General features: G+C 50.2%; 1 protein-coding gene and 1 long non-coding RNA gene across 4 annotated transcripts in view; both read right to left on the reverse strand.

Moving 5' to 3' along the window:
* Positions 1-9,147, reverse strand: part of LOC112927775 (uncharacterized) — a 44,202-nt gene extending 35,055 nt beyond the window's left edge. For 2 of the 3 annotated variants that reach the window (XR_003236625.2, XR_012003237.1), the window contains exons 1-3: positions 9,006-9,147; positions 8,301-8,402; positions 7,853-7,920 (exon numbers count right to left, since the gene is read on the reverse strand). This is a non-coding gene — a long non-coding RNA (uncharacterized lncRNA). Of the gene's footprint in view, positions 1-7,852; positions 7,921-8,300; positions 8,403-8,843 lie in introns of all 3 variants that reach the window. The other variant, XR_003236626.2, reaches the window with a different exon arrangement.
* A 10,275-nt stretch (positions 9,148-19,422) lies between these two features.
* Positions 19,423-25,535, reverse strand: RRM2 (ribonucleotide reductase regulatory subunit M2). The gene is made up of 10 exons (XM_072767726.1): positions 25,357-25,535; positions 25,208-25,282; positions 24,686-24,829; positions 24,267-24,383; positions 23,546-23,679; positions 21,601-21,695; positions 21,341-21,474; positions 20,343-20,447; positions 20,143-20,256; positions 19,423-20,065 (listed from the first exon to the last, which is right to left on the reverse strand). The coding sequence occupies exons 1-10, from the start codon at positions 25,465-25,467 to the stop codon at positions 19,913-19,915; spliced, it is 1,182 nt and encodes a 393-aa protein (XP_072623827.1). The 5' UTR covers positions 25,468-25,535; the 3' UTR covers positions 19,423-19,912.
* Positions 25,536-27,151: the final 1,616 nt, after the last annotated feature.

Consider the following 27,151-nt stretch of genomic DNA (forward strand, 5'->3'; position numbering starts at 1 on the left):
CGATGGTGGTCACATAATCCTGGCTCGGCACCACCACTCCTGCAGCTGGGGGATTCTGGCTCTGGGAGAGCTCTTTGCAGTGTCTTTGGGGAAATCCTATATGCTAGAGAGGACAGGAAAGAAGAGGGCAGGCGTCACCCCGGCCAGGACTAATGGCTCAGGGCTCAGTGGCAGCTACTGGGCCTCACCCTCACTTTCCAGTAAGGAAACAACAGCCTGGCAGTAAAGGCTGGAGCTGGGGACACACGGTTCGGGTTGAGTCTAGCCTGTGTCCTCTGCACTCCATGGAGTGGGCTGCCCTGCAGGGCTGACCAGCTGGATGGACAGAGGAACTGGTACCTTCTGTCTGCAGACCACAGACACGAGAAATCACGGCACAGGAGGTCTCACAGGAGGCTGAAATTTAACACATGACACGCAGATATGCAAAATATTTAGCTTATTTATTTCTCTCTAATTTATTTTGCCATTTTCACAAGTCTCCACCCCATCAGAGACTATAAGCTTGACATTTTAAAGAAAACCCATCGGGGCAGCCCGGGTGGCTCAGCAGTTTAGCGCCATCTTCGGCCCAGGGCGTGATCCTGGAGACCAGGGATCGAGTCCCACATCGGGCTCCCTGCATACAGCCTCCTTCTCTGCCTGTGTCTTTGCCAATCTGTGTGTGTGTGTGTGTCATGAATAAATAAATAAAATCTTTAAAAAGAAAGAAAGAAAGAAAGAAAGAAAGAAAGAAAGAAAGAAAGAAAGAAAGAAAGAAAGCCCATCGGATGGGGCCTTATAGCTTGAACACAGCACAGGAGCTGGAAACTCCCACTTCTCCTTCCTGAAGCCAATGCAAAGACAGCCACATGCAGAAGATAAACCATGACTCTTGCCTCACACTGTACACGAAAATTAACTAAAAAATGGATCATGAACTTAAATGTAAGAGCTAAAACTACAGAGCTTCTAGAAGAAAACACAGGAGAAACCCTCCTGATCTTATAGTTGTTGGGAAGGATCTCCTAGACAGGGCACACAAAAACACTAATTATAAAAGGAAAAAAAAAAAAAAAAAACAGTACGTTGGACTTCACTGAAATGAAAAATCTTTGTTTTCAAGATTTTCCCTGGAGAAAATGAGGAGGAAAGGCATAGACTGTAGAAAACATTTACAAATCATATTTTCAAATCTAACAAAGGACTTGTATCCAGAAAATATAAATAACCCTCACAACCTAATAAGACAAAGTATTTGTTGTGTGTGTGTGTGTTTTTTAATTTTATTTTTTTTTAACTCCTGACCCTGAGACCATGACCTGAGCTGAAATCAAGAGTCGCATGCATGGGTGCCTAGGGGCTCAGTTGGTGAAGTGTCTGCCTTCAGCTCAGGTCATGATCTCAGGGTCCTGGGATCAAGCCCCGAGTTGGGTTCCCTGCTCAGCAGGGAGCCTGCTTCCCCCTCTCCCTCTGCCCCTTCCCCACTCATGTTCTCTCTCTCGAATGAATACTTTTTTTTAATTTAAAAAAAAAGAGTTGGATACTTCCCCAGCTGAGCCTCCTAGGCGCCCCAAGACAAAGGATTTGAATAGACAGTCAACCAAAGAAGATACACATATGAAAAATAAGCACATGCAAAAAGGCTCAATGTCACCAATCAGTGAAATGTAAATTAAAACTCCAGGACTGGACACCTGCTAGGAGGGTTAAAACTTAAAAGACAGGGCACATGAGGATGTGAAGCATCTAGAACACTCCTGTTGCTCTCATGTGCTCATGGATGTGTACAATGGATCATCACCTAGAAAATGGTTTGGGAATTTCTTAAGAAGTGAAATAACCAAACAAAAAAAAGTGAAACATACACACACACACTCTCTCTCTCACCAGCCCCTCTGCTCGTCGGTATTTATCGGAGAGGAATGAAACCCTACGTCCCTAAAAGACTTCCATATGAATGTTCATAGCAGCTTTATTCATAAGAACCAAAAAGGGGAAAAACTCGAATGTCCACTAATAGCTGGATGGATAAGTAAACACGGCGCATCCACAATATGGAACACTACACAGCAATGAACAGGGACGGACCCTGGTTACATGCAACAGGATGGATTTCAAAATAATTCCAAGTGAAAGAAGCCAGACAAATGAAAAGATATGCTAGAAGCCTCCATTTAGATTAATTTCTAGAAAATGCAAACTAATCTATAAGCAGAAAGCAGTTCAGGAGTGGCCTGAGGACAGGGTTAGGGGAAGGAGGAGCCCAAGGGAGAAATCACAAAGGGGTGAGAGCAAACCTGGAGTGATGTAGATGTTCATTAGCTTGATTGTTGTGATGGTTTTATGGGCGCATAAAGCTTATTAAACAGCACAGGTTAAACGTGCACAGATTATTGTATGTCATTTATACCATAATAAAGCTGGGAAAAAGGAAAAAGAAATCACTCTGGAATAACAAGGAGAAAATCCTAATAAAATCCAAAAGGTAGCAACGACGTAAAACATTCTATAATTATAATCATGGTGTAATTATATGAAAAATAAATGACAAAATCTAGGGGGAGACGTCTACCATCTTGAGGCAGAAAAAGTCTTCAACTTACGAGTCGAAGAAATGGCTCAAACCCAAACTTCTGCAGAAGGTCTAGAAATAATCCCACCACATGTGAGATTCTACAGGACTCAGCTACACAAATCAGGGAAAATCCAGAGTCTTAAAAACTTATATTAAAATAAACAGAACCCAGGGATGCCTGGGTGGCTCAGCGGTTTAGCACCTGCCTTCGGCTCAGGGTGTGATCCTGGAGTCCCGGGATCGAGTCCCACATCGGGCTCCCTGTGCGGAGCCTGCTTCTCCCTCTGCCTGTGTCTCTGCCCCTCTCTCTCTCTCTCTCTCCTCTCTGTGTCTCTCATGAATAAATAAATAAGATCTTTAAAAATTAATTAATTAATTAAACAGAACCCCCCAGAAGAGGAAATCACTTATGTTCCAAAGTAGGAAGTCAGAAAAAAGAAAAAAACAACCTAAGAAATGGATAGAACATGCATAAAGGTCAAAGTAAGGGATCTGAAAACCAGCCCCTGGGCATCTCCTCACTCTTCTAGTACACCCCTCCCTCCACCCAGGCTCAGAGTGGGTGCCCTCCCCACCAGCCCTCCTCCCTCCCCTTCTGGGCTCACCAGGTACCCCTCAGGGCCTGCTCCACCCTACTTCACCCCAGCTCTCCTGCCTTCCAAGCCTGGCTCACTTGGGGAGGTGGAGGCCTGGAGGAGGGTGATGAGTACACACCTGGGGGCAGGGTGGGGGGTGTGAGCACACACCTGGGGGCAGGGGTGGGGACGGAACACACACCTGGGGGCAGGGTGGGGGTGTGAGCACACACCTGGGGGCAGGGATAGGGGGCTGAGCACACACCTAGAGGCAGGGTGCAGGGGGAAGAGCACACACCTTAGGGCAGGGCTGTGGGGATGAGCCTCACATGGAGGTGGGGCGGGGTGGGATCTGCTCAGGGCTGCCAGGTGTGGGTTGCCAGGCCTCCAGAGGAAAGTGCTTCTCATGCACTGGCTGAATGAACAGACCACGGAGAAGAGGCTGGGATGGAAGGCAGACACGAAGGCCACTCCCATCCCTTCCCAAAGCAGTGGTCCCCAGTTAGCAGGATGCTAGGATTGCCAGGGGGCCTCAAACTTGCCAAGGCCCAAGCCCCTCCCCCAGGTACCCAGATTTAATCTGGGCATCTCTCTCAACCTTGGTCAGCTAGTTGCAAGAACCAGGAGCAACAAGGCAGGAGCCCAGGATGCAGGAGGGAAAATGTTGTGGAAGCTTGTCTGGAGTTCAAACCCCATCCCTGCCTGTCACCAGCTCTGTGACCTCAGACCAATACCTTGATCCCCCTGAGCCTCCTCAAATATGGTAAGGGTACCTCCTGGAAGGTAAACGGGGATCAGGGAGGACGTAAGTGGCTCTTCAGCTCAGCACGGCTACCTAGGAGAGTGACAAACGGGCGCTGTCACCACTGCCCACCACCCCCCCAGCCACGCTGATTCCTCTGAGCCAACAGCTCTAGAACCACCTGTCACATCTGGAGGTTCTAGTGTGAGCCAGGTGGGGAGAGGCTGGCCTTGGAGACAGGGCTGCCTGGATCCACAGTCCCAGCTTCCATGAAACTATTCTGGGTCCAATTCAGCATGCCTGGCTCCTGGCTCAATGGGCTTTGTCCCAAAGATGTAATTTCTATTTTGATTCCACGTGACATTTAATGAAATGACTTTCAGACACCACGCAGCATGTCTGAGTTATGAAAGCACAGCTTCTGGATCCCCACCTCGACACAATCACTAGCCCCCTTTGTGGCTTCAGGGGCCGCCCCAAGTCTCCTGAAGGGGGTACACGGAGCCCGCAGATCCAAGGTGCAGCGCATAGCCCTGGGGGCCCAAGGCCTGCCCCGATGGAAGCCCCCTTGCCCCACCTCACCCCCGTCTGCCCCAGGCCTGGCACTCCCATCCCACCTGGACAGTGACAGCAGCCTCTGCCCGGGCTTCCTCTCTCCAATCCAGTGCTGCTTTTCCAACTTCAGATCAAAAAACATTCAGGGAGATGGGAAATCAGTGCAGAGGGTTGCAAACAGCATTTTTAGAAAAACAAATGAAACAGAACAGAACAGAAAATGCTGGAATGTACTGCACAGGGTTAGAGGGATTGTGCCCTGGCACTGTACACAGGTCTCTTGCAAAATGAAAGCCTTGACAGGACGCAGCTCTAATCCACTGCCTCTGACCTCTCGGAAATGCACATCCGATCTGTTAGTCCTCCACTAAAACTCACTGAGGACTCAGGGACAGGGTTCAGATCCCTCAGCATGACACTGGCAGCTCCCAAGACCTGGTCCCACCAACCCTTACCAAGACCCCCTCCCCAAAAGAGAGCAGGGCCAGCCGACTGAGAGGACTGGCCAGCCCAACTGGGTGAGCATGGTGATGTCACTGGGGCCGTCTCCTAGGTGATGCCACGCCACCTGCTGACCTCCTCTGGGCTGGGATGATTTCCTAGATTCTATAGAAGCAAAGGTATAAATATTTCTGGAAGCCTTCTGTTCCAAAGGAAGTAGAAGCCCCACAATTTCTCAACAACTTGGCTATTAAAAATAGGAATTCCACCTACGCGCTGAACAGTTTGTCGGGGATCACTAGAGGGGCAGAGTCATGAGGTCGCTCACGTGTTTGGGGCCGAGGAAGCTGCCGGGCTCAGAAGCTAAATGCTGCAAGGACGCAGGCAGCCGCATGCAGCTGGAGCCCGAGCTCCAAGGCCCCCCAAATCTCTAGAACCGCAGGGATGCCAAATGGTACTCTGCCAGCAGCTCCATAAACCTCATTTCCCGCCACATCATGCAAACATCTGGACAAGCACAGGTCCCAGAGAAACTTGCAAAAGAAATAAATCGTGCATTAGCGAGTAGATGCGAGACCTCGCCTCTGACCTGGGGAGCACCCAACGAGGTGCCTGGGGCGCTGGCTGCCGACTCAGGCTTCTCTGAGTCCTCAGAAGGGAGCACAGCCCGGCCCCGAGCCAGGGACAAGTATGCCCCAAGGATTCCACCTTCGGGTCGGGCTCCGGGCCCGGAAAGCCTGAGCATCTGGAGTACGGGACTGTCTCCAGAAGGCCCTGTGAGGGGGCGGCAGCGGCAGGACGGACAGAATGGTCAGTTAGCACCACGGCCACTCGCAGGTTAGCCAGATGGACAGGGGAGAGGATGAGGAGCTGGCGGTGAGCCCCACGTACCAACTATCCCCTCTGGGGCCAGAGGCTCCAAAGCATCATTTCGCTCTCTGGTTTTGTTTTGTTTTGTTTTTTAAGATTTTATGTATTTGAGAGAGAGAGAAAGAGAGCGCACAAGTGGGAGGAGGGGCAGAGGGAGAGGGACAAGCAGACTTCCGCTGAGCACAGAGCCTGACGTGGGGCTCGATCCCAGGACCCCCAGGATCATGACCTGGGCCAAAGGCAGATGCTCCACTGACCGGGCCACCCAGGCACCCACATTACCTCTTTCAGTCCCCACTGCTGTGACCCTCCTGCTGTCGTGGCGGGGACAGCAGCCTCCCCCAGGTCGGTTACCCACTGGCTCCCACATTCACTCATTCACTCAGTAAACATTTATTTGAGAGAATCCAGAGTGCTGTGCCCGTGTCCGGGGCTGGCTGAAGATACTGTGGGGACAGTAGATCCCGTCCCTGGCCTCGGGGGGCTCACAACCCACAGGGTGGGAGGAGCGTCAGCAAAGTGGAAGACAGGTGCATTCTACACAGCAGACTCTCAGGGCGGGTACATCGCGGGCCATGGGGGCACATCTGGGGAGGTGCCCAGGCTGAGCCCAGATGGCGCAGAACTTGGACAGGTAGCCAGGTCCAGGCAGGGGGTGGGAGTCGCAGAAGCAGTGTGTCTGGAGCCCCGAGGCTCAGGGAGGGTCCGGGCACGGCTGGCAAGGTGAAGCCAGCGAGGCACCTGGGCTAGTGCAGGATGAGGCCTTCACCTTGAGGAGCAGGGGCGCCCTGAGGGCTTTAGCACCCAATATGCTCTCTGCAAGATCATTCTAGGCGCTGTGTGGATAACGGACCAGGGGAAGACAGAGCAGGAGCGGGCAGCCTGACCAGAGTGTGGCCATACCCCAGGCGAGGTGGCCTTGGGGATCTCCAGTGCTCCAGTCGTTGCACTAGAGGGCAACTGGGAGTGGATCAGCAGGTGGTACTGGGCATGGGGAGGGGGGTGCAGAAGGGAGGGTGCGAGGCTCCCCCTCCTGACCATACAGGAAATAGCACAGCCCACACCTGGATCTGCCCCCCAGCTCCTAGGGGCCAGAGTGCCATTTGCCAGACAGAAGGCCAGCATATTTGGGGTGCATTTGGGGCAGTGTCGGCAGGGCGCCCAAGCGGAGATGTCTAGTTGAATGTTCGGTCTGGAACTCAAAACCCATGTTGAGCTCCACAGACAGGGGTGAAGAGGCCCCAGGAGAAAACCCTGCAGGTGCAGAGGACGGCAGAGTGCGTACAGCAGAAGGCGAAGACTGAAAAGGGGCCATTGGAGGGGTAGGTATAGGATCACGGGGACCGGGGGGGGGGGGGGGGGGGGGGGGGGGGGGGCCTGAAGGGTGGCCACGGCCACAAGGGGGCGGCACGATGGACATAAAGGTTCAGAGCAATTCTGGAACCAGCCTGCCCTGCTGCCAGGCTCAAGCACCAGTTCCTCCCCTTAACTGGCTGTGTGACCCTGGGCAAGCACTCAGCCTCTCTGTGCCTTTGGTCCCTCAATCGTGAAGGGACTTTGTGAGGAGTGAATGAGTCAGTATATGAAAAGGCCTTAGAACAGCCCACGACAGCGCCTCATAGCAAAGGTCTCAGCCTCTCGGGACCAGAACGCAGGGTAGTGGTGAGACGGGGAGGAAGCAGAGCTAAGGTGTGAGAGGACGTGGGTAGGTGGTAGTAGCTGCAGAGACGGAACAGGATGGGAAAGGGTGTCCGTCCCCTCCCAAGGATGCATCACAGGAGGGATAGAGAAGCCCAGATGTGGGGTCCGAGCGCCCAGCACCCTGTGCCCTGCACCCCTGCCTGGTTGTGGCAGTGCTGGCTGACTGGTGCGAATGCCGACCCTACCCGCCCATCGCCTGCGTCCTCTCCTCCAGATAAAACCGCTTGGCCCCAAAAAGAGTTCACCCAAGAAGAGTTCACCCTTCCAGGACCCTGGAGCCTCTGACTCCTCTGTCACACGCAGGCAACCCCTGATCTGATCCCGCTGGCTGTCTTTCCAACCCAGAACTCGGCCTGCCTGCCACCTCCACTACTGCCCCTCACCACCCTGCAAGTCTCCAGCACCTCTGACCTGGACAACTGGGACAGGCTGGGAGCAAGGCTCCTGCTTCCCCTGGGGCACGCCCACTGACGCTCGACCTATGGAAACAAGAGTGTGCCTTTGAAAAGGTTAAGACTGATCCCAAACCTCCCACGCTTCTCATTCCACTCAGAATGAAATCCAGACTCTTTACCGGGGCCTACAAGGCCCCACCAGACCCACTGTACACACACACACTGCCACCCCCATCCCTTACTCTGCTCTGGCCACACAAAAAAACAAAAGCATCCCTGCCGCAGGGCTTTTGCACTAGCAACGCCAATGCCAAAAACAAGCTTTCCTCTGCTAACCATGCGGTTTGTCCCCCACTTCCTCCTCCAGTTCCTCGGAGCTCTTCCTCCACTACCCACATGAAAGAGCATGACCCCTTTGCCTGTCACCGCCTCCTCCCTACTTCCATTTCCTTCCCCCGACTTACCGCACATCAGTTAGTTGGCTGGTTTCCCAGGTCCCCCGGGCTGCACAATCTCCACGAGGGCCTGCGCTTCACCTGCTTTGTGTTTCGTTGTCTCCCTGGCACCTGAGCAGAGCAGACACGTAGTAGGGCTCTCAGTCAACACAGGTGAGTTAACGGCCTCTCCACCCCACGCCTCACCCCTCCTCCCAATTGTTTTGTGTCTTGTGTGCGCTACTTTCTGGCCCTGGAACAGCAGTCCTCTCGCCCACCCCTCCCCTCTTTCCTTCCCATCAAGAACAGGTCGGGACCTGCTCTCAACCCCCTCCCTCCTCCCTAGACCCAATCCCACCCTTCTCTTCACCCAATCTCTGGGACGTTGGGACACAAGACCCTTCATCGCCTGCTCTCTCGACTCCAAGACCAGGCCTCAGACACCAGGCTCCCAGACACAAGCAGCCACCACCTATGCTGAGAGCTGAGGCCTCTGTGGTGAGAACCAGGATGCAAAAGGAGGAGATGGTCCTGCCCCCGGGTTGACAGCCTCCCCGGGGCGGGGGCGGTCACCTCAACAGAAGGGACGTCATCCCAGCACAGCCTAACTCTCCGCCCGAGGTCCTGGCTCTGCCACCCGCAGACTTCAGCCCTGGGCCCTGGAGAAAGTCTCCTGAGCAGCAGGGCGGGGACGTAGCTGGGCGCGCTGGGCTCCAGGGCCCAAGGCTTTCTGACCTGAAAGGGGGGGCTTCAGAGCTGGCCCCCCGGGAACTGGCTCCGGGTTCCCTGAGCTCCAACCAGAGGCAACCGCAGAGGAGTGGGCGCACGCGTGAGTCACCAGCAGGCCCTGCGAGTGGCCATGACGTCTGCGTGATTCAGCCGGCACACTGCAGGGCACTTCCGGTGACAGCTCCGGGGCGGGCCCAGCCCTCCAGGCTCTGGGGTGGTGGGTGGTGGGGGGGGGGGGCACCAGCCATCTGCCCGGGGACGTACCGCCTTAGTTGCCACAACCGCTCTTCAATATTTATTACAGGAAAATTAAAACAGGAAAACAGAACAGAGAGAAAAACTGCTGTCACTCCCACCTCCCTGTTTTCCTTTCTCCATTTGCGATACCTCCTGTCTTTACCCGTATGTACCCAGATTTTTATGCCATCGTAACCACGGTACACGTATAATTTATGTGCTGCTATTTCCATCCCCCCCTCTCCTGCGAGCTGCTCTCCGCGGGGCTGCGTGGCCTTCATTTATTTACCACCCATAGTGACCGGTTTCGCACTCCCTGGTAGAGATACTCCCTAATTCGTTCACCTGTTCTCCTTCTGCTCAGCGTTCAGATTATTTCCAGCTCGAACTCTAACTGGAGACGAAAGCCGAGTCCCCTTTTAAAGATTTCAAAATGAATGGGAGGATGCGGCCATTCAGCGAGCATCACCGGCGGAGAGCCTTCCACCTGCAGAGGGCACAGAGAGAGCAAGTCACGGGGCCTTGCTTGCACACTGTGCACAGGCCACTAGTCCCAAATGCAAACCCACTGACAGCCACTAGTCCACTCCTCACCTGTCCCTCCCCACTGCGCCCAGCTCCTAGTCTTTCAGTGGCTCCCCAAGGTCCTGCCCAAGCACCCATCACCAGTCTCTTGGATTCCCATCAGGGGACTCCTGCTCTACTGGGACCATAGGCCGCCATCCCCAGATACAGGGTGCTCTCTCTTGCCTCAGGGCTTTGCAAACCCAGGTCACCCCTCCTCCCCCTCCATGGTGCCCCTTGGCATCCTCTTGTCTATGAAAACCTTCCTGCCTCCCCAAAGCCTGGCATCCTCCTCTGTACCGCATGGCACCCAGGCTGACCACCTCAGCCCTTAGGGCCCTGCACCAGTGCTGTGTTAGTAAATGTTTCACCGCCAGCACTCCAAAAGGGATCCTGAATTGTAGCATTTATAATTCCCATGGTATAAACACTCTCACCAAAGCCAATTCTGAGCTACCAAATGCTCAGCAATACACCGTTATACAGTTATTTCTATGGTAGAGACGCAACAGGTGCAAGACAGCCTCAGGAGCACAGATGACAGTAACAAGTGGTAAGACAGGGTTTGAGTATTTCCACTATTTTTCCTTTAATATAATTTATCTAACTTTGAGCTTGTATAACTTACTTTCTAATGACTGTATCTAACAACTAGCTCAGTGTTACAAGCTGAATTGTGTCCCCCTAAGAGTCATGTGCTGAAGTCCCAACCCCCAATGCCTCAGTGTGACTGGTTTTGGAGATAAGGTGTTTAAAAGGGGTAATTAAAGTTAAATAAAATCATTAAGGGTGGGCCCTGATCCAGTCTGACCAGTGTCCTTGTAGGATGAGATTAGGATGGAAAGATGGACGAGCGACCGTGTGAGGACACAGAGGACACGGCCCGTCTGCGAGCCAAGGAGAGAGGCCTCAGGAAGAAACCAACCCTGCCGACACCTTGGTCTTGGATTTCCAGCCTCCAAAAGTGTAAGGAAATAAATTTGTTGTGCAAGCCGCCCAGTCCATATTTCCTTATGGCAGTCCTAGCAAGCTAACACACTCACAAAATTCCTAAAAATTTAGTAATTTGCCCTACTGCCCGTGCTCCCCAGCTTTATCACTGACCATCTCCCACTTTCCCTTTTCCCAACTTGACTGTGGACCCTCAAGAGCAAGGTCACGTCCCACTGAGAAGTCACCAAATGCCTTCTGGAAAGGTCCAAACAAAAAATATTTTAGCTCTACCTAAATACGGCCGGTTCACTCTGCCGTGGCAGCGTGAAAGCAGGTAGTGGACAGTACACCGTGAGTGTGCTTCTGCCCCTGGGGAGCCATCCGTGAGTGCTGAAATGTGGACTGTGTCATTTAAGAATACAAAGTATTCTTTTTACAAATTTTTAAAAATTCTTAGCTCAGAATCTGTACAAAAACAGGCAGTGGACCAGATTGGGCCCTGGGCCTAGTTTTGGGGGCCCCACCCTTTGGTCTGTCCCCCACCCCCAGTCCCCCCACCCCCACCCCCACCGCAGCACAGAGCCAGGCACAGAGGGAGGAAAGACACTATGTTAACGTTTGATGATCCAGGGATGAAGAAACGAAGCTCAACCAGCCGGCTCACAGGCTCTCCAGCTCTGCTGCCACAGACCACTTCCAGGCAATGTCATGAATCTTTTTTAATGCAAATTTTTTGTCTAATATGCAAGAGAAAAGAAGAGCTTTCTGAAACATTAATCAAGTCTCTCCCTGCAAAGTAGACACATCACCTCTTTGTTGGCTCTAACACTCTAAATCATCTCTCAGAAATAAAATCCAGCACCTCTTCCATTCGTAACTTGCATTTATTGAGCATTTCAGAAACGTGCCAAATCAAACCTACAGATCTTCTGGGCAGGGGTTTGCCTGGGGTTGGGAGGGGAAGGGGGAGTGGGGAGGGGCTGCCAATGGGTGTAGGGTCTCTTTCCGAAGGTAGGAAAATGTTAAAGTCAACTGTGATGGTGGTTACACAACTCTGTGAATATATAAAAGCCAGTGAAATTTGCACTTTGAATGGGTGAATTGGATGGCCCGTAATTATATCTCAACAAAGCTGTTTGAAAATATTTGCTAGGCATTAGTCACCTGACTCTCACAATGTAATTTTTTTTTAAGATTTTATTTTTTAAAGGAATCTACACCCAACGTGGGGCTCAAACCCACAACCCTGAGATCATGAGTCGCAGGCTCTATCAACTAAGCCAGCCAGCGCCCCTCAGAGTGACAATTTCTAAAGCCAGGCTTTTTTGCTGCTGTCCTTGCACCAACAAACAGGCCCCCTGTAGCATGAAGCTAGCTCAGCAACTGAAACTCAGATGGGCCCAAGGGAGGCCGGGGCAGCCCCAGGCAGGCACCTGTTTGCACACCTTCCACGGTAAATGTGACGGTACCTGTCCTTGGCTCCTGCAGGAGAGGCTGCCCCCCCAGGTGGAGGAGAGGCACATTGCAAGCCACACACAGGTAGCTAGTTCCCAAGCCTTCTGGAAACAGCTGGAACCTTCCTGTTTTCCACTTTCAAGTTCGGTTACTGAGCCGGAGGTTCCAATTAGCTGTGTGATGTGTCACCCTCCGCAGGCAGCCTTCGTAGCGCAGTGCAGACTCTACAGGCCCACGACCTCGTTTGGGAGTCTCGAGCAGAGGTTGGGAGTGGCTCCCTGGGTCCAAAGCCTGTGCCCGTGATGACAGGTGAGACTCCCGCCCAGATAGGCCACCTGGCCCCCGTGACACTGGTTGAGGCAGCACAGAACAAGGGGAGCGAGGACACGGTCCTTGCTGAGTAGAAGCCACTTCCTCAGGTCCGGAGTGGAGGCCTAGGGCTGGGGGCAGGACACCCAAGTTCCAGTCCTGGTTGGCTGCCGTGTTTCTACCTGTGGTCCTCAGCAAGGCCCATGACCTCCCTGAGCCTCCTGAACACGGATGTAAAATAGGCCTGGTCATCCATGTCCCCCTCTCCACCCGCCCCCCACCAACACTCACCAGGGGTGGTTGTGGATCCCATGAATTCAGAGCTGTGGCTTCTGTTTGGGTAGAACTTGGCTGCATGCGGCACAAACATCCTGATTCTATCAGGACTTTATTGACTTACTTAAGTGAAAAATCCGGGGAGTGGAATTCAGGCATGGCTGGATTCAGAAAATGAGCAAGGTCACGAAGACCTCGTCTTCTCTGAAGATCCACAGACCAGCTCCCCTTTCCTGAGTATGGGCTCCTCTCTCGACAGGCCTGCCTTTCTGGCTGCCAGGTGGCCGCAGCAGCCCCATCCCCTCTGCACCCAAAATGCCAAAGCCAAGGTGAAAACAGTCTCCCTCTCCTCCCCAAACTTAACCCAAGTCCTAAGCCTCTGGTGGGGAAGAACAGAGCCCTCATCACATGGAGTCTGGAACAGCAGGGGCTGTGGCCAGGGAGCTTTTGATCCTGGGCAGGTCAGTCAGTGGCCTGAGGGAAAAACCAGGCTTTCCAAGGCCCTACCCAGTCCCAAAGCATCTAGCCAACACCAGGAGACACAACAGCTCCCCTCCCACCACCTCCACCCGATTCAGAGTTAGGAATGAAAGGCCTTCTGGGGTGCCTGGGTGGTTCATCGGTTCATCGATCCAACTCTTGGTTTCAGCTCAGGTCATGATCTCAGGGTCGTGAGACTGAGCCCTGGGCTCAGCAGGGTGTGTACTTGAAGATTCTCTCCTGCCCCTCTTCTCACTCACACACTCTTGCTCTAAAATAAATCTCAAAAGAAAAAAGAAAAAAAAAAAAAAAAGGCCTTCTTTGGGTCACAGGCAGCCTTGGCCCTGATCCTATAAACTTTCAGGTCAGGCTATACCCCGCAAGGCTCAGCCCACCCAAACTGGGAGGGCCTGATGCACCCTCTCTGCAAGCCATGCCACCCACCACTATCCAGGCCCCAACTCCTTGCCCTATGTTACTGTTGCCCAAATGGTATCAGTTGCACCGTTTGTGAACAGCCAGTAGGTTACATCTGCCCAACCCACACTGGGCCCCAGAACCCCACCCTGGTGCTCCTGCCCGGACACAGGACTAGGCACCTTCTCATGTCTGGAAGGAATGCAAAGGAAGACAGTCCTTAAAGGCTGGGCTCCAGGTCTGAACTTCCAACCAACTGCATCTAAACTCAGAGGACTCTCTAAAATTGGCATAAAAGCAAACACAGGGACAATGCAACTAGAGAAGTTAAAAAAAAAAAAGTGACTAAAGAGGATTAGATTTGGGACACCTGGGTGGCTCAGCAGCAGTTGAGTGTCTGCCTTGGGCTCAGGGCATGACCCCGGGGTCCTAGGATCGAGTCCCCGCATCAGGCTTTCTCCAGTAAGCCTTTCTGCCTTAAAGTCCTTTTTTTCTTACGACACAGGGTAGCCCAGGGCTTTCCCTCATCCTTCCCACCCCTTTGCATTATGTAACGTTCAGAAACAGCTTCTAGCTAGAGTTCGTCAAATCTTGAGTTTCTGTGATTTTAACTGGTCTACTCACATGAATTGGTCTTATTGATCTACCAAGCTTTCCATTGACTTCTCTTGCCTTTTTTTCTATTAGACCGATCACTTGTTCACTCTGCCACCGCTTTGAAAGTGACACACTCTGGTGTGTTCTTGTAAGGACTCTAGACTCTTCACGTTATCTGGTGTTGAGCCTGCTGGCCTGCTCTTATTTACAGCACAGGGACCTGCTGTATCATCTAGTGTTCTGGGTCCACTTGATTTTATCAGTACTTAGATTCACTACCCGCTGACCTTTCTTCACTCACTGCCATCCTTTCTTTTGGCTCAATTTTCTCTGTAAAGTGTATTCTTTAGTCATTCTTTTGAAGAAGGGGTATGAATGAACTTTGTCTGAAGTCTCTCTTACTTTCAAATAAGTTTATTTTCTCAGCACTTAAAGATTTGGTCCCATAACCTTTTGGCTTCCACTGTAGTGCTGTTGAAAATTTTGCTTAATAATTACTCCTTTATAGATCTACCATTCCTGTAAACTTTAATGACATTTGTCTATATACTCTGCAGATTCACTATAAATGGGTCTAGATATGGAAATTTTTTAAGATTTTATTTATTCATGAGAGACACAGAAAGGCAGAGACACAGGCAGAAGGAGAAGCAGGTTCCACGCAGGGAGCCCAACATGAGACTTGATCCTGGGTCTCCAGGATTACACCTGAAGGCAGCACTAAACCGCTGAGCCACCCAGGCTGCCCTGGATTTATTTTCATTGGGATTCCTTGCACTTTTTGAGTCACTTCTAGAAAATCATCAGTCATCATCTCTTTAAATATTAGCTATCCAGTCCCTCAGGAACACTTTGTTTAAAAATAACATGTACCCCCTTCCATCATCCACATCTCCCTCCCATCTACTTCTCAGTAATCCCTCAGGTCCCTTCCCATCAATACACCCTCAGCTGTGTCTCCTCTTACTAAGCATCTTTCTTTTTTTAAACTCCAAGATCCTTAATTCCAGTAATTTTGCTATATTCCAAAAACTGTAGCAAGTTTTTAAAAAATCATCCCGTTTCTTTAGAATATTCTGTTCTTTGGGTTTTCATTTTCCCCCCCCTGAACCCATTATATCATGTATCATCTTAATTTTAAGTTTCTGGATTTTTTTTTTTTAAGTTTCTGGATTTTTAAAAATATTTATTTTTAGAGACAGGGTGTGGGTAGGAGGAGGGCCAGAGGAAGAGACTCTCAAGCACTCTCCATTGAGCACAGAGCCCAACCAGGGGCTTGCTCTCAGGACCCCGGAGATCATGACCTGAGCCAAAATCAGGAGTTGGCCCCTTAACCAACTGAGCCACCCAGGCGCCAGTTTCTGGATTTTCATACCTGTGGTTCCTACAATCATATGGTTTCCTCCTATGTTTTAAAATTGGCAAGGATGAACACCATCTGTGAGCATCACATGCACCCAGGTTGGGCTGACATATGTTTCTAGACCACAAACTTGTGAGTGGTACAGGCCTGGGGTTGTGACTTTGGAGTCCAGGAAAACGAACAGGTTTATCCCCCCACCCTACCCCTCCCATGGGATTATATCCTAGCCCCACTTCACTAGGGGTCCTGGCTTGATAGCACGTTCTGGCTCTAGCTCCTCCACTAATAGAGGTCAATCCCTCCCCTCCAGATCCAAGAGGTGTTTGGTTCCTCACCCCCCAATTTCTCTAAGGAAGGAAGAACTACCCTCCCAGAGCTGCAATGAGCCTGTTTTCCCAGTCCTGGTCTGTTCCCAGCATCAGAAAATTGCCCTTCCTTAGGAAATCATTAGCACTTAACTTTTATGATGACTGGCCAAGAGTTTAAAACTGGGGGAGGGGGGAGGGGGGAGGGGGGGTGTCCAAGTCACCTCAGTCTGCTCTCTTGCTGGAACCACCAGTACTTAGAGGCAGGCCAAGGGGTCTGTGGTCCCTGAACCTTACATCCAGTGGGTTTAGCCACTCATCAGGAAACACCCTGATGTGAGGATCCCCTGCAGGGAACAAGGGCCATCACTGATCATACTCTCAAGTGCCCAGAGTACACCAGGGGGGTAGCCTCCTCTACAGAAGCAGAGTCGGCGGGGGGGAGAGAGATGATGAGGTGTGGGGTGTGCTATCAGCCTTCTCTGGGTCCAACAGGCCAAGCCATACAATCCTGCTCTCTCAAAAGCCAAAGCAGTTCCCCGGGGAGCTGCAACCATATTGCTATGCAGAATTAAACCACTATTAGGATCTCCAGGCCAACGGTGGCAGAGTTCTTCATCCTCAATGGCACACATAAACAGCCAGTCAGGGGATCCCTGGGTGGCGCAGCGGTTTGGCGCCTGCCTTTGGCCCAGGGCGCGATCCTGGAGACCCGGGATCGAATCCCACGTCGGGCTCCCGGTGCATGGAGCCTGCTTCTCCCTCTGCCTGTGTCTCTGCCCCTCTCTCTCTCTCTCTCTCTCTGTGTGACTATCATAAATAAATAAAAATTTAAAAAAAAAAAAAAAAAAACAGCCAGTCAGCAACCTGGCCAGATGGCCTGAATAGCCATCCAGTTCCAGCTCCACAAGAAGCCGGTCATCAGCTCAGATCACAGGCCATGGCGAGCAGACGATTCTGACTCCGTGGCCTAACCACTTAACTGCTGCAGGTCCTCTAGGTGAAGTATGAGAAGTGTGTTCTAGAGTGGGCAGCTGGCACAGGTGGCCCACAGGGAAGCTGTTTTAAGTTGATCCTGAGAGCATGGCTGCCCGGAACACCCCATTGGGTCTGCCACCACCCTGAACTTACACATCCAATGATATTAGTGCCCTTGGGGTATGAAGGCAACGATCTCAGGTTCGTCCAAGACACAGAATACACCTGCTCCCAAGACCTCACCCACCCCAAAATACTCAGCTCAAATTAATTTCTCATTCACCAGGGCCCAATCCTAGGAGGCTTTATGCTAAGACAGGGGCATTCAGTTCTGAATGTGCCTTCTACAGGAGCCTTGGCAGGAAGACCAGGAAGGGAATCTGGAGGACCAGTCCCCACCTCCCTCCTCCTCCTCCACAGAGAAACAAGATCACCCCCCAACACAAGCTTCTCCTAATGCTCCCATCCACCTCAAGTTCTCGGCTATGCCTTCCCTGCCCTGGCTCACGGTCTAACCGAGTCACTCACGCCTCAGCTTCCTCCTTGAGAACCTAAGCCGCACGGAGGGCTGGCTAGGTTCCCTGCCACCTCTCCTATGCTTCAGAACAGTGCCTGATGGGGCAGCTGTGGTCACACACATACCTGCAGATTTCAAGTGGCAGGCTAGACAAGGTCGTGAGTTCAGAAAGGCTTTAGGAAGGTGGGCCAGGAAAAGCCATTCATAGACAGAGGGGCCAATCCCAGCCCACCAAGAAGTCCACGCAGCTCAATTTGGTGAGGAAGAGCAAAGCGAGGAAGACCCAGCTGCACCGTGTAACAAGATAGGAAAACTGAGGCCGAGCAGCAGCTCACCCACGCATGTTGGGAATTTAAGCCCCCTCTATCCTGACTTACAGACTCCGTGGGCAGCATAGGGCATGCTTTTGACCATCACCTCTCAGGCACCCCTTCTCCTATAGACCTTGTGCCAGAACAGGGATCAGAAGTCCCCTCCTCAAAATGGATGAAAAGCAAATAAACTCAAATCTTCAGGTAAAGTATTTTTCTTCCTAAACTGAAATGCGAATTAATTTATCAAGGAACGGACATAAGAACAGCTCATTTAATCCCAGTGCAGTATTCAATTTTGAGACTGAAACGCTTGACTAAAACCTGCTTCCCTTTAAACGGCTTAGGAAACGGAATCGGAGTTGGCAAAAATTAATCCTCACGTTACGCACCAACGGGGAGGCAGGATCTGAAAATCTGCTTCCGACTTCCGTCTGCACCCGACACGCGAGGCAAAAACGTTTATTCACTTTTGTGTTGCACAAGGTAAGAACCACATTATCTAGATTCACTTTAGGTAACAATAATTTAAAAGACAGCCACCGTTACAGAAAATTTTAAATTGACTATTTGACAATTTATACAATAAATGAAGAAAACTGACAAAAGAACAGGTCAGTGATTACCCAACAAAAAAAGGTTAACAAATGTGGCCAAAGGATCAGTGCATATCATCCACCACCTTCTCGTAACCTCCTGGCTGGGTTTTTTTTTTTTTTTTTTGATGGGGAGGGAGAAAGCAGGGGTAACACAAAGGCAGGCTGATTCAAACTAATCCTATTAAGTATCTTATTTTATACTTCTTTCTAAAATTACTGTGTAAACAGAACATGTGTTAATATAGCTCATGCAACTCTAGTTTTCTACTGCAGGTCAGGAATCCAACAAGGTAATGCTCAGATTGAGGCAAAAGCTGGAAGTAAGTGCCCTGAAGACTATCTGCTCCAATCATGAACTGCACTAACTGAGCAATTATTTCAAAATATGAACCAGATATAAAAGAACAAAAAAACAGAAAAAATATCTAATTGAAAAAACATGTAGTAGACACAAATGGATTATGTCAACATTACCTACTTACAAATTAGACCAAATCAGAGAAAATGCTCAACTTTCCGGGGAGCCAATTTCAGTTCTGGTCGTGCCACTTAATTGGAGCAAGATCCTAAGTGGGTCAATTCGTGCAAGGATTGATTTCAAAATCAATTTACAATATTATCTCAGACCCTACAGCTAAGGAGCTAAGGATCTTCTATAAGAACTCAAGGTGGGGGAAAATGTGATTTGAGAAATAAAAGGATGCTGCTCCTCGCACACCCCCAGGCGACCAGCAGTCAGCCTACATCACACTTCAAGCTCTAATGATTTAAGAATTAGAACCTCCTTTCCCCTCTTATTCCACAATACTTGACCTGGCCTCCAAAATAAAAAACACAACCTGCGTTTCTTCATGGCACCAAGTGGCTAATACCTAGGTATATGAAGGATTGACTTTAAATTTGATTAAAGAGAACATCAATTCATTATAGAAAATTAACAGAAATAACATGCTTGATTCACACAGGTTTGACGGACTTTTTGGTTACCTAGTCAATTGCAAACTGGCTCCCATTAGTGGTCAATAGAATGCTCTGCATTTGGGCCAGAAACCAGATTAAGTTAAATCAAGCCTTTATTTCAACAGTACAAACTATGTTTATTTGTGTGTAAAGTGCCAGTTTTATATAAAAATCGGTACGTAAACTTAAAAATCTGCTTTGAAGCACAGAGGCTGACACCGCCCAAGGGCCTTAGAGTAACTGATTAATCATGCTAGATCAGACTCACTTGAGTCCCCACACTTTTGAGACCTGACTGCCACCGAGAGCCACTGTGAAGTCAGTGGACAGCCAGCCTGCCCGCAAAAGCCAAACACGGCCAATATCTTTCATTAAGAATCCGAGTAGCTTTTTGTCTATGCTTCTTTCTGGGTGAGACGACTAGCATTAACTGATCAACAGGCTTGCTTATGAGGTAGCTACACAGTTTTAACAATACTATTAATGAACGTTATGGATGATTCATGGTGTAGCTGGTTTGATACACTTCAAGTAGCTGATTTTTTTTTTTTTTTTTTTTTTTTTGGATGAGAAAGGGGAAAAAAAATCAGCAAAGAGCACATCTTCATTCACTTAGAAGTCAGCATCCAAGGTAAAAGAATTCTCTGTTGGACTTGACATCACTCCCATCCTCTGATACTCGCCTACTCTCTTCTCAAAGAAGTTAGTCTTCCCTTCCAGTGAAATATTCTCCATAAAGTCAAATGGATTTTCTACTCTGAAAACCTGAAAAGGTTCACAGGAAAATTTAAATACAGAACAGCAGTTTCAGGAGAACCAGCAGGCTATAAACAATACTGTACCTTGCTAAAACCAAGCTCCAGCATAAGTCGGTCTGCCACGAATTCAATATACTGCTTCATTAACGTGCAATTCATCCCAATGAGCTTCACTGGCAAGGCCTCTGTGAGGAACTCCTAGGGATCGAAACACAGCTTCTCAATAGAACAGAAGCATAAAGACCTCTTCTGGTGAGCACAAGAGACCCTCATATATCACCCACCTGTTCTATCCTAACGGCATTGATAATTATTTCCTTCACCCTCTGCTCTGAAGGTTTGTGGACCAGGTGTTTGAACATCAGGCAGGCAAAGTCACAGTGTAAACCCTAGAAGAAAAGGTTTAAGATCACTATAAAACTAGACGTCTATCGTTAACGTGAAACAGGAAATGGCTTTACCCTTTTCTGCATTCTCCTCATATGTCTCGTGTGACCATACTAAAAGCACTTAAAACTGTCAAAGGGAAAAGGATTTCAACTGCCATCTGCTCTGTGTAGGTCACGGCAGGTTCAGCCTCATCCCAAGGCCCTCAACACTGCTACCCAGGGCAATGACAGCAGGCCAAGTCTGTTCCCTGCTGCCCCATACAGGAGCACAGGACAGGGTAGGACTTCAGCTCAAAGCATTTTTTTCTACATCCGTGAGCTCTCATTTTGCCACTATTCCCAGCAGTGACTAGGCTGCTTTGAGATTGACTTGGCTGGTTTTGAGATTTACAACCTAATGGTCAGGAAATCAGTGATGCAACTGCCAGTGAATGGAGTCTACAAGTCTTAGCGCCAAGTAACCCTGATCTTCCTAGATCAGAAGGAAGAACTTCTTACAAAGCAAGATCAACTCATTGGTCACTGGGCTCCAAGCATCACAGGGTCCGTGGCTCTGGCTTTGCCAACTAGAATCAAATGAGAGCATCTAGACATCTTCGCCTTTCCCTCCGGCTTAATCCAAGTGCAGTCAAAGACAGGACACTGGACCAGAAGGATTCTCACTTCCTTTAGGATGCTTATCGACCAACTTTGGAGCACAGTAGGCTCATACAGGAGACTGGACAAGTATTGAGAATACAAGTACTTTCAATATATTTCATGTTCTACCAAGCCCAGATATGGCTGAACTCACATGTTCAATGTGGACATGAGGCAACATTTTATCGAGTTCCCTTCAGTGAACCAAAGAGTTGTAGATGTTTGGGGTGCACATTAGCCTGAATTAGACTCACCTCATCTCTGCTAATAAGTTCATTGGAAAACGTGAGGCCAGGCATCAGGCCCCGTTTCTTGAGCCAGAATATCGACGCAAAAGAACCCGAAAAGAAGATTCCTTCCACGGCAGCAAAGGCCACAACTCGCTCTCCTGTGAAAAGTTAACACCGACATGGTTCCGGTGAGCAACCGTGCATGTGCACAGGAAGGGCCAACAAACTCCATGATGTCACTTAGAGGATGAAACTCAGGCATCCGTGGGGCCAAGTGGCCTTACCATAGGTAGCTTCTTTGTCCCCAATCCAACGCAAGGCCCAATCTGCCTTCTTCTTTACACAAGGCATCGTCTCAATGGCGTTGAAGAGAAATTCCCTAGGAGACACCCAGAGTGTCAGCAATTACAGCAAAGACTTCCTACCACAAACATGTAGAGAACACTGGGACCAAGACGAAATCGAGACTCAAAACTGAAATGTTTTCTCATTTCCTTTTTTGCTTCCCACCCCCTCCAAGTGCTTTTTAAAATCCCAACATTCATTTGGCTCCTGTTAATACCAATATAGGTATTCTTTACTTCACAAGGAGCCCTGAGATCTACTAACCTTAAAAATCTTAGTCTATTACACCCAGAACATTTATCGGCTTTATCATTATCAAGTCCAGGTCATGACAAGGTTCACAGGCCCTCTTTAAACTTGAGAAGCCATAAAATCTTAACTGCTAAGACTATTTAAGCTACGCTGACCATGATCTTCCTAGGTAGCACCATCTTCACTAATCATATCAGGCTAATTATATAGGCCCCAAATGCCATATGGATATAATAAAATAATTAAAGCCAATAAACCGAATAATCTGAGCTTGCTTCCTACTTATAAGTCTATACTACACTGATGATCCCAGATCAGGAAAGTAAATCAACTGTCCCCCCGACTTGCCTATTTCTTCCTTATTATCCTCTTCCGTCTTCATTGTTATCTCTGTGCCCAGCTTGGGAGTCTAGATTCCCCAACCTGTCCCTTTATCAGGTGACCTTGTCTTCTGAACCCAAGGTCATCAGAGCAACCACATTGCTCTCTTCATTCTCTTTCCACGTCGACATCCTGAGACCAGGGTCTGCCTCTGCCTAGCTTTTGAACCACCAGACCCTCCTGATCCTACTGCCCATTCTGTTTATTTATCTCAGTCAAGCCTACGTTTATCCTTCCTCATTTCGGTCTATAAACTTGTCTCCCGAAGCCTGCCAGTCCTTCCAAGCCACCACTCATTTTTCCCCTTCACATTATTCCAGATAAGCCACAAGAGCCTACTTTACAGCTCTATCACTTCTGTACCACGCAGGACTCTCATCCTGAAGTTGACCTTGGTATCTAGACCACTCACACAGCCATTTCTTACTTTCTCCTCCTCTCCAATCTGGAAAATGTAAAACCGGCCTCAAGCTACCTTGATTTCTCCTCTGTGATCCCATAATGCAAACCCATCTCCTCACACAGTCCTGTGCCTAAACTCATCTATCAGTAAACTGCTGCCTTTGCTTCACTCTAGAATCTCTCTCTTAAACTTATTTTCTGTACCACATTTCAAGGTCTTTAAGAGGAAAAGTAATGTTCTATTTGGATGTGTCCTCTATTCCCCTCCACTTTGCCCCAGCTTCTCGTTTGAGGTTAACAGATTTGCACATGAGTAAAAACTGTCAGACCTAGGATTTCCTTCATCGTACAGCCTCAATGGATGTGTTTTGTTTTGGAAGAAAGACATTGGATTCAATGACCAACAGTATACTCCCACCTCTAAAAATGGAGTAACCTCATGACTTTTTTTTTTTAAGACTTTATTTAAAAAAAGATTTTATTTATTTATTCATGGGAGACACAGAGAGAGACGCAGCAGAACACAGGCAGAGGGAGAAGCAGGCTCCATGCACCGGGAGCCCGATACGGGACCCGATCCCGGAAACCTCAGATCATGTCCTGAGCTGATGGCAGACGCTCAACAACTGACCCACCGAGGCGTCCCTCATGACTTGTTTTTAAGTGACTGGCTAATAAAGTGAGTTTAGGCCTCTTCCTCAGAGCACACAGGACCAGGGGCAGTAGAAACTGCCTTGTCTGCCTGCCTAGTCACTTGGAATCCTTCTACCCCTATGTAAACGCGAAAACTTGAAATATTTTAACAATTAGTGAATCCTGAACACGTTGGCAGACCACCCAAATACTCACCTTTCTTTGGGATCTTTAATATAAGTGTCAATGAGGAGACTATACATCTCAGAGTGGATGTTTTCCATGGCAATTTGGAAGCCATAGAAACAGCGGGCTTCGGTAATCTGAACTTCTTGGCTAAACCGCTCCACCTAGTGGTAAAACACATCACAATTCAGCTCCAGGAACACCCACTCAGGATCCTGGATACATCACACTCCCTTTGTAATATTATAAGGTTTGTTTCTATTTTTAGAAACAATACGTCTTCACTATTCTGGGGTAAAGCTGGACATTTCATGCCAAAATTTTACCTCGATTTACAGATCAGGAAACAGATAATGTCTATTTTATAGGGATTCTGCAAACATTCTTCATTTCTTCCTAATCCACTGCAGGAAGGAACCACTCACAATAAGACAAATATGGAATCAAATTTTTTAAAAAGCAAAGCCACAAAAAAGAAACAATGTCATAGTCATAAGGAGTAAACCTATTCCTACCACTTGACATTGTCTTTAAGCTTCTTGAGCCCGGAGGGGGGACAATGACTAACCCTAAAGAAGAAACAACTGCAAAGTAGATTATAAAACAGGAAACACCACGTAATAGAACTACCAGCTTACAAATACAGAACTTAAAAAGATGAGGAAAGAGGATTAGTTTTTTTTCTGGAATGACTTGGCCCGTCTCTTTAATCTGGAAGCGAACGAGAGCAGATGTTTTTTTGGAAACTCACCAAGTTTTCATTTACTATGCCATCGCTCGCTGCAAAGAAAGCCAGAACATGGGATATAAAATATCTCTCCTCAGGCTTCAGGGATTCCCAGTGCTGAATGTCCTTGGAAAGATCCACCTGAGGTTTAAGAGGTTCACAAGGGACGGTAAGCATGTGGGGCCGTACACACACATAGTAACCCTCAGACCTTCTTCTGTTAAGTGTCCTGACACCCCTTAATCGGGAACATCCCTCCCATGCACAGCTCCCTTTGCCACTTAGAACATCTCACATCCTCAGTGGGCAACCATCCCCAAGAGGGGGCAAGAGGAAGAGTCAAGTATATTTCAAGCAAGTTGCATCCACTCCTGCAGGGGATTTCCTCTGGGGGCAACGCTTACGCTTAACCTTGTAGGGCCCCAGCTCCTGCCTCGGGTTACCTCTTCGGCTGTCCAAAAGGAAGCCTCCGCTTTCTTATACATCTGCCAAATATCATGGTACTCGATAGGGAAGATGACAAAGCGGCGGGGGTTTTCTCTCAGCAGTGGTTCCTCCTCCGCGCTGGAGGCAAGTACCTTAGTTTTCTGTGGGGGCGAGAAAGTAATGAGAGGTCCCTGGTAGGGCGAACCACATGAAATCGCCACTTTTTGCGGCCAAGCGCGTTCAGTTACCGGCAATCCCGGGTGGTTCGGCGTGTGAAGTGTCAGCTGTCACACGCGGCATCGTACGGAGAACACGACCGGGGTGCAAGAGGGGAAAAGGGGGGAGTCTGCGCAAGTGTGAGGAAGGGCAGGCAGGAGCGGGAGGCAATGCCTTGGCGGGAAAGGAGCGCGGGCCGGGGAGTGGCTGGGCTAGAAACGCAGGAGACAATGAGGCTTTGGCGCCAACAGGCGGCGGGCGCCCCCTGCCGGCAGCGCCCCGCCCGCACAGGCCGCTTCCCCGCCGGCCGCCCCGCCACTCACCGGCTCGCCGGGCTCCTGGAAGATCCTCCGGGCGGTCTTGCTGGCCAGCACGCGGGTGCCGCTGAGGGCCGGGGGCTGCGGGGAGACGCGCGGTGAGGGGCAGCCCCGGCCCTCAGGCCCCCCGCCCCCGGGCCCGCGCGCGCGCTCACCGTGTTCTCCTTGTCCGCCAGGCTGAGCCCCTTGAGGGGCGAGAGCTGGAGCTGCTGCTGCTGCTGCTGGGGGTCCGCGATGGTGGCGAGCGGGACGCGGACGGAGAGCATGGCGGCGGCGGCGGGCGGCTGGGCGGCGGCGGCGCGCGGGTCCGGGGAGCCCCCGCGCCGCCGGCCCGGCCTTTAAAAGCCCACCGCGGAGGGGCGCGCGCGGTGGGCGTGGCCAGGCGCCGCCTTCCCATTGGATGCGCCGCCCGGACGTCCGCGATTCGAGAGCCGCGCGGGAGCCCCCGCCGCCGGCCGCCCGGGACCCTGCGGGACCCCTCGGGGACCCCCGGGACCCCCCGGACCCCCGGGCCCGCCGGCCGCGCGAGGGGCGCCGCCGCCCGGCCCCTGCGGGCCCCCCCCCCGGGCGAAGGGTGCAGCCCCCGCGCGATTCGGTGGCCGTGGCGCGCGCGGGACTCGCCTACCCGGGAACCGCTCGGGATTGAATGAAGCAACGCGATTGGAGGCCGCCGGGAGCGGGCGGGAGACCGTTCCCCCACCCCCGAACCGTTTTCGCGGGTTGAGGCGAGTGGTTTTGCAAATGAGCTTGGTGCAAATGCCTGGAAACGCCCCTGGCTGCGAGAGACGAGCGCGGGGTTGCGACCGTTTAGGTACGTGTCCCTGGGTGGGGGTTTGGGGGTCCTCGAGTTCCGGCTGACCTGGCGGCCGCAGGGTCGGTGACAACCGTGCAGCCTAACGGTTAGGGTCGCTGGCCACTGAGTCCCGCAGTGCAGTTGCTGTGTCCCTCACCTGGTTGTAAAAGATTCCTTGCCCTCCTATGTAAAATGGGACTTGTCGCCCGACCTAACCTGTGGGATCATTAATAAAATGAGATCAGCGCGATAATTCTGGTAAAAAATGCACAGTCCTTTGTAAAGCCGAGTTAACTAAATGCCAGAGAGGGCCCTTGGTACAGTTTGCCACTGAACTTGTGCCTGGTGTCAGACCACCCTCCCCTATGTCAGCATTTTTGAAAATCAGAAGCTGAGCAAAAACATCTTGAAAGCTTGAAGAACTGGGAATTCATCTACTGCTTATTGGGCATCAGGTAGTCTGAAGAGATTGAAAACCTGCATTGTCATGAGGCAGACACGAATTCATTAACAGTTTTTGTTTTACTTTGTATTTGGTTTTTCAGATTTGCCAGACATTTGCCGTGCAGGTGGCAAAATGCCAGAAATGAAGAGAAAGAAATGTTAATAACCAAGAAATAAATGTTTCCCCTGTGAAAAGTTCCAAAATCTGCAAACACTCTTAGGGCTGTCACTAAGAGAAACACTGGACTTTTTACAGGGTCTTTTCTAGATATTAGAAAGAGGTCAGAGGTAGGGAAGATCCCCCTCCTCACTTGGGTCTGTTTCTTCCATTTCTTAATACCATGTACATATTGTGTTTAATGTTTTCTCAAGCCTCAGAGAAAGATCAGTGACGATCCTAGCCCTTAGACAAAGCAATGACTAAAACTTTGGTCTAGCATCCTTAGTTTTAAAGCAACTCGCAGGCATTGTCAATTCCACCTTCAGCATCCAGCTCCAGAAAAATGGGTATTGTTAGGGATGATTTTATGGCTGATAAAGCCATTATCACATCTAATAAATGTATCAAGGATGCCCTGGTATCCTCCACTACCCAACTCACATTCCGATTTCGCATCATCCACAACCCAAGTGCTCCTTTCGGGTGCTGTGTCGGGCACCATGTGCTTTTTGCTTAGCTCCTGTTATATTCTCTGTATGTACAGGAACCCATG

Source organism: Vulpes vulpes, chromosome 8 (genome assembly GCF_048418805.1).
Source record: "Vulpes vulpes isolate BD-2025 chromosome 8, VulVul3, whole genome shotgun sequence".
In the NCBI taxonomy this organism is placed as follows: domain Eukaryota; kingdom Metazoa; phylum Chordata; class Mammalia; order Carnivora; family Canidae; genus Vulpes; species Vulpes vulpes.

Coding starts and splice junctions, on each gene's coding strand:
- RRM2 (XM_072767726.1), bottom strand. CDS start 25,467: ATGCTCTCCGTCCGCGTCCCGCTCGCCACCATCGCGGACCCCCAGCAG. Junction 21,475..21,600: donor GGACAAAGAAGCTACCTATG/GTAAGGCCACTT, acceptor AACTTTTCACAG/GAGAGCGAGTTGTGGCCTTT. Junction 20,066..20,142: donor TGGAGCTTGGTTTTAGCAAG/GTACAGTATTGT, acceptor GAACCTTTTCAG/GTTTTCAGAGTAGAAAATCC.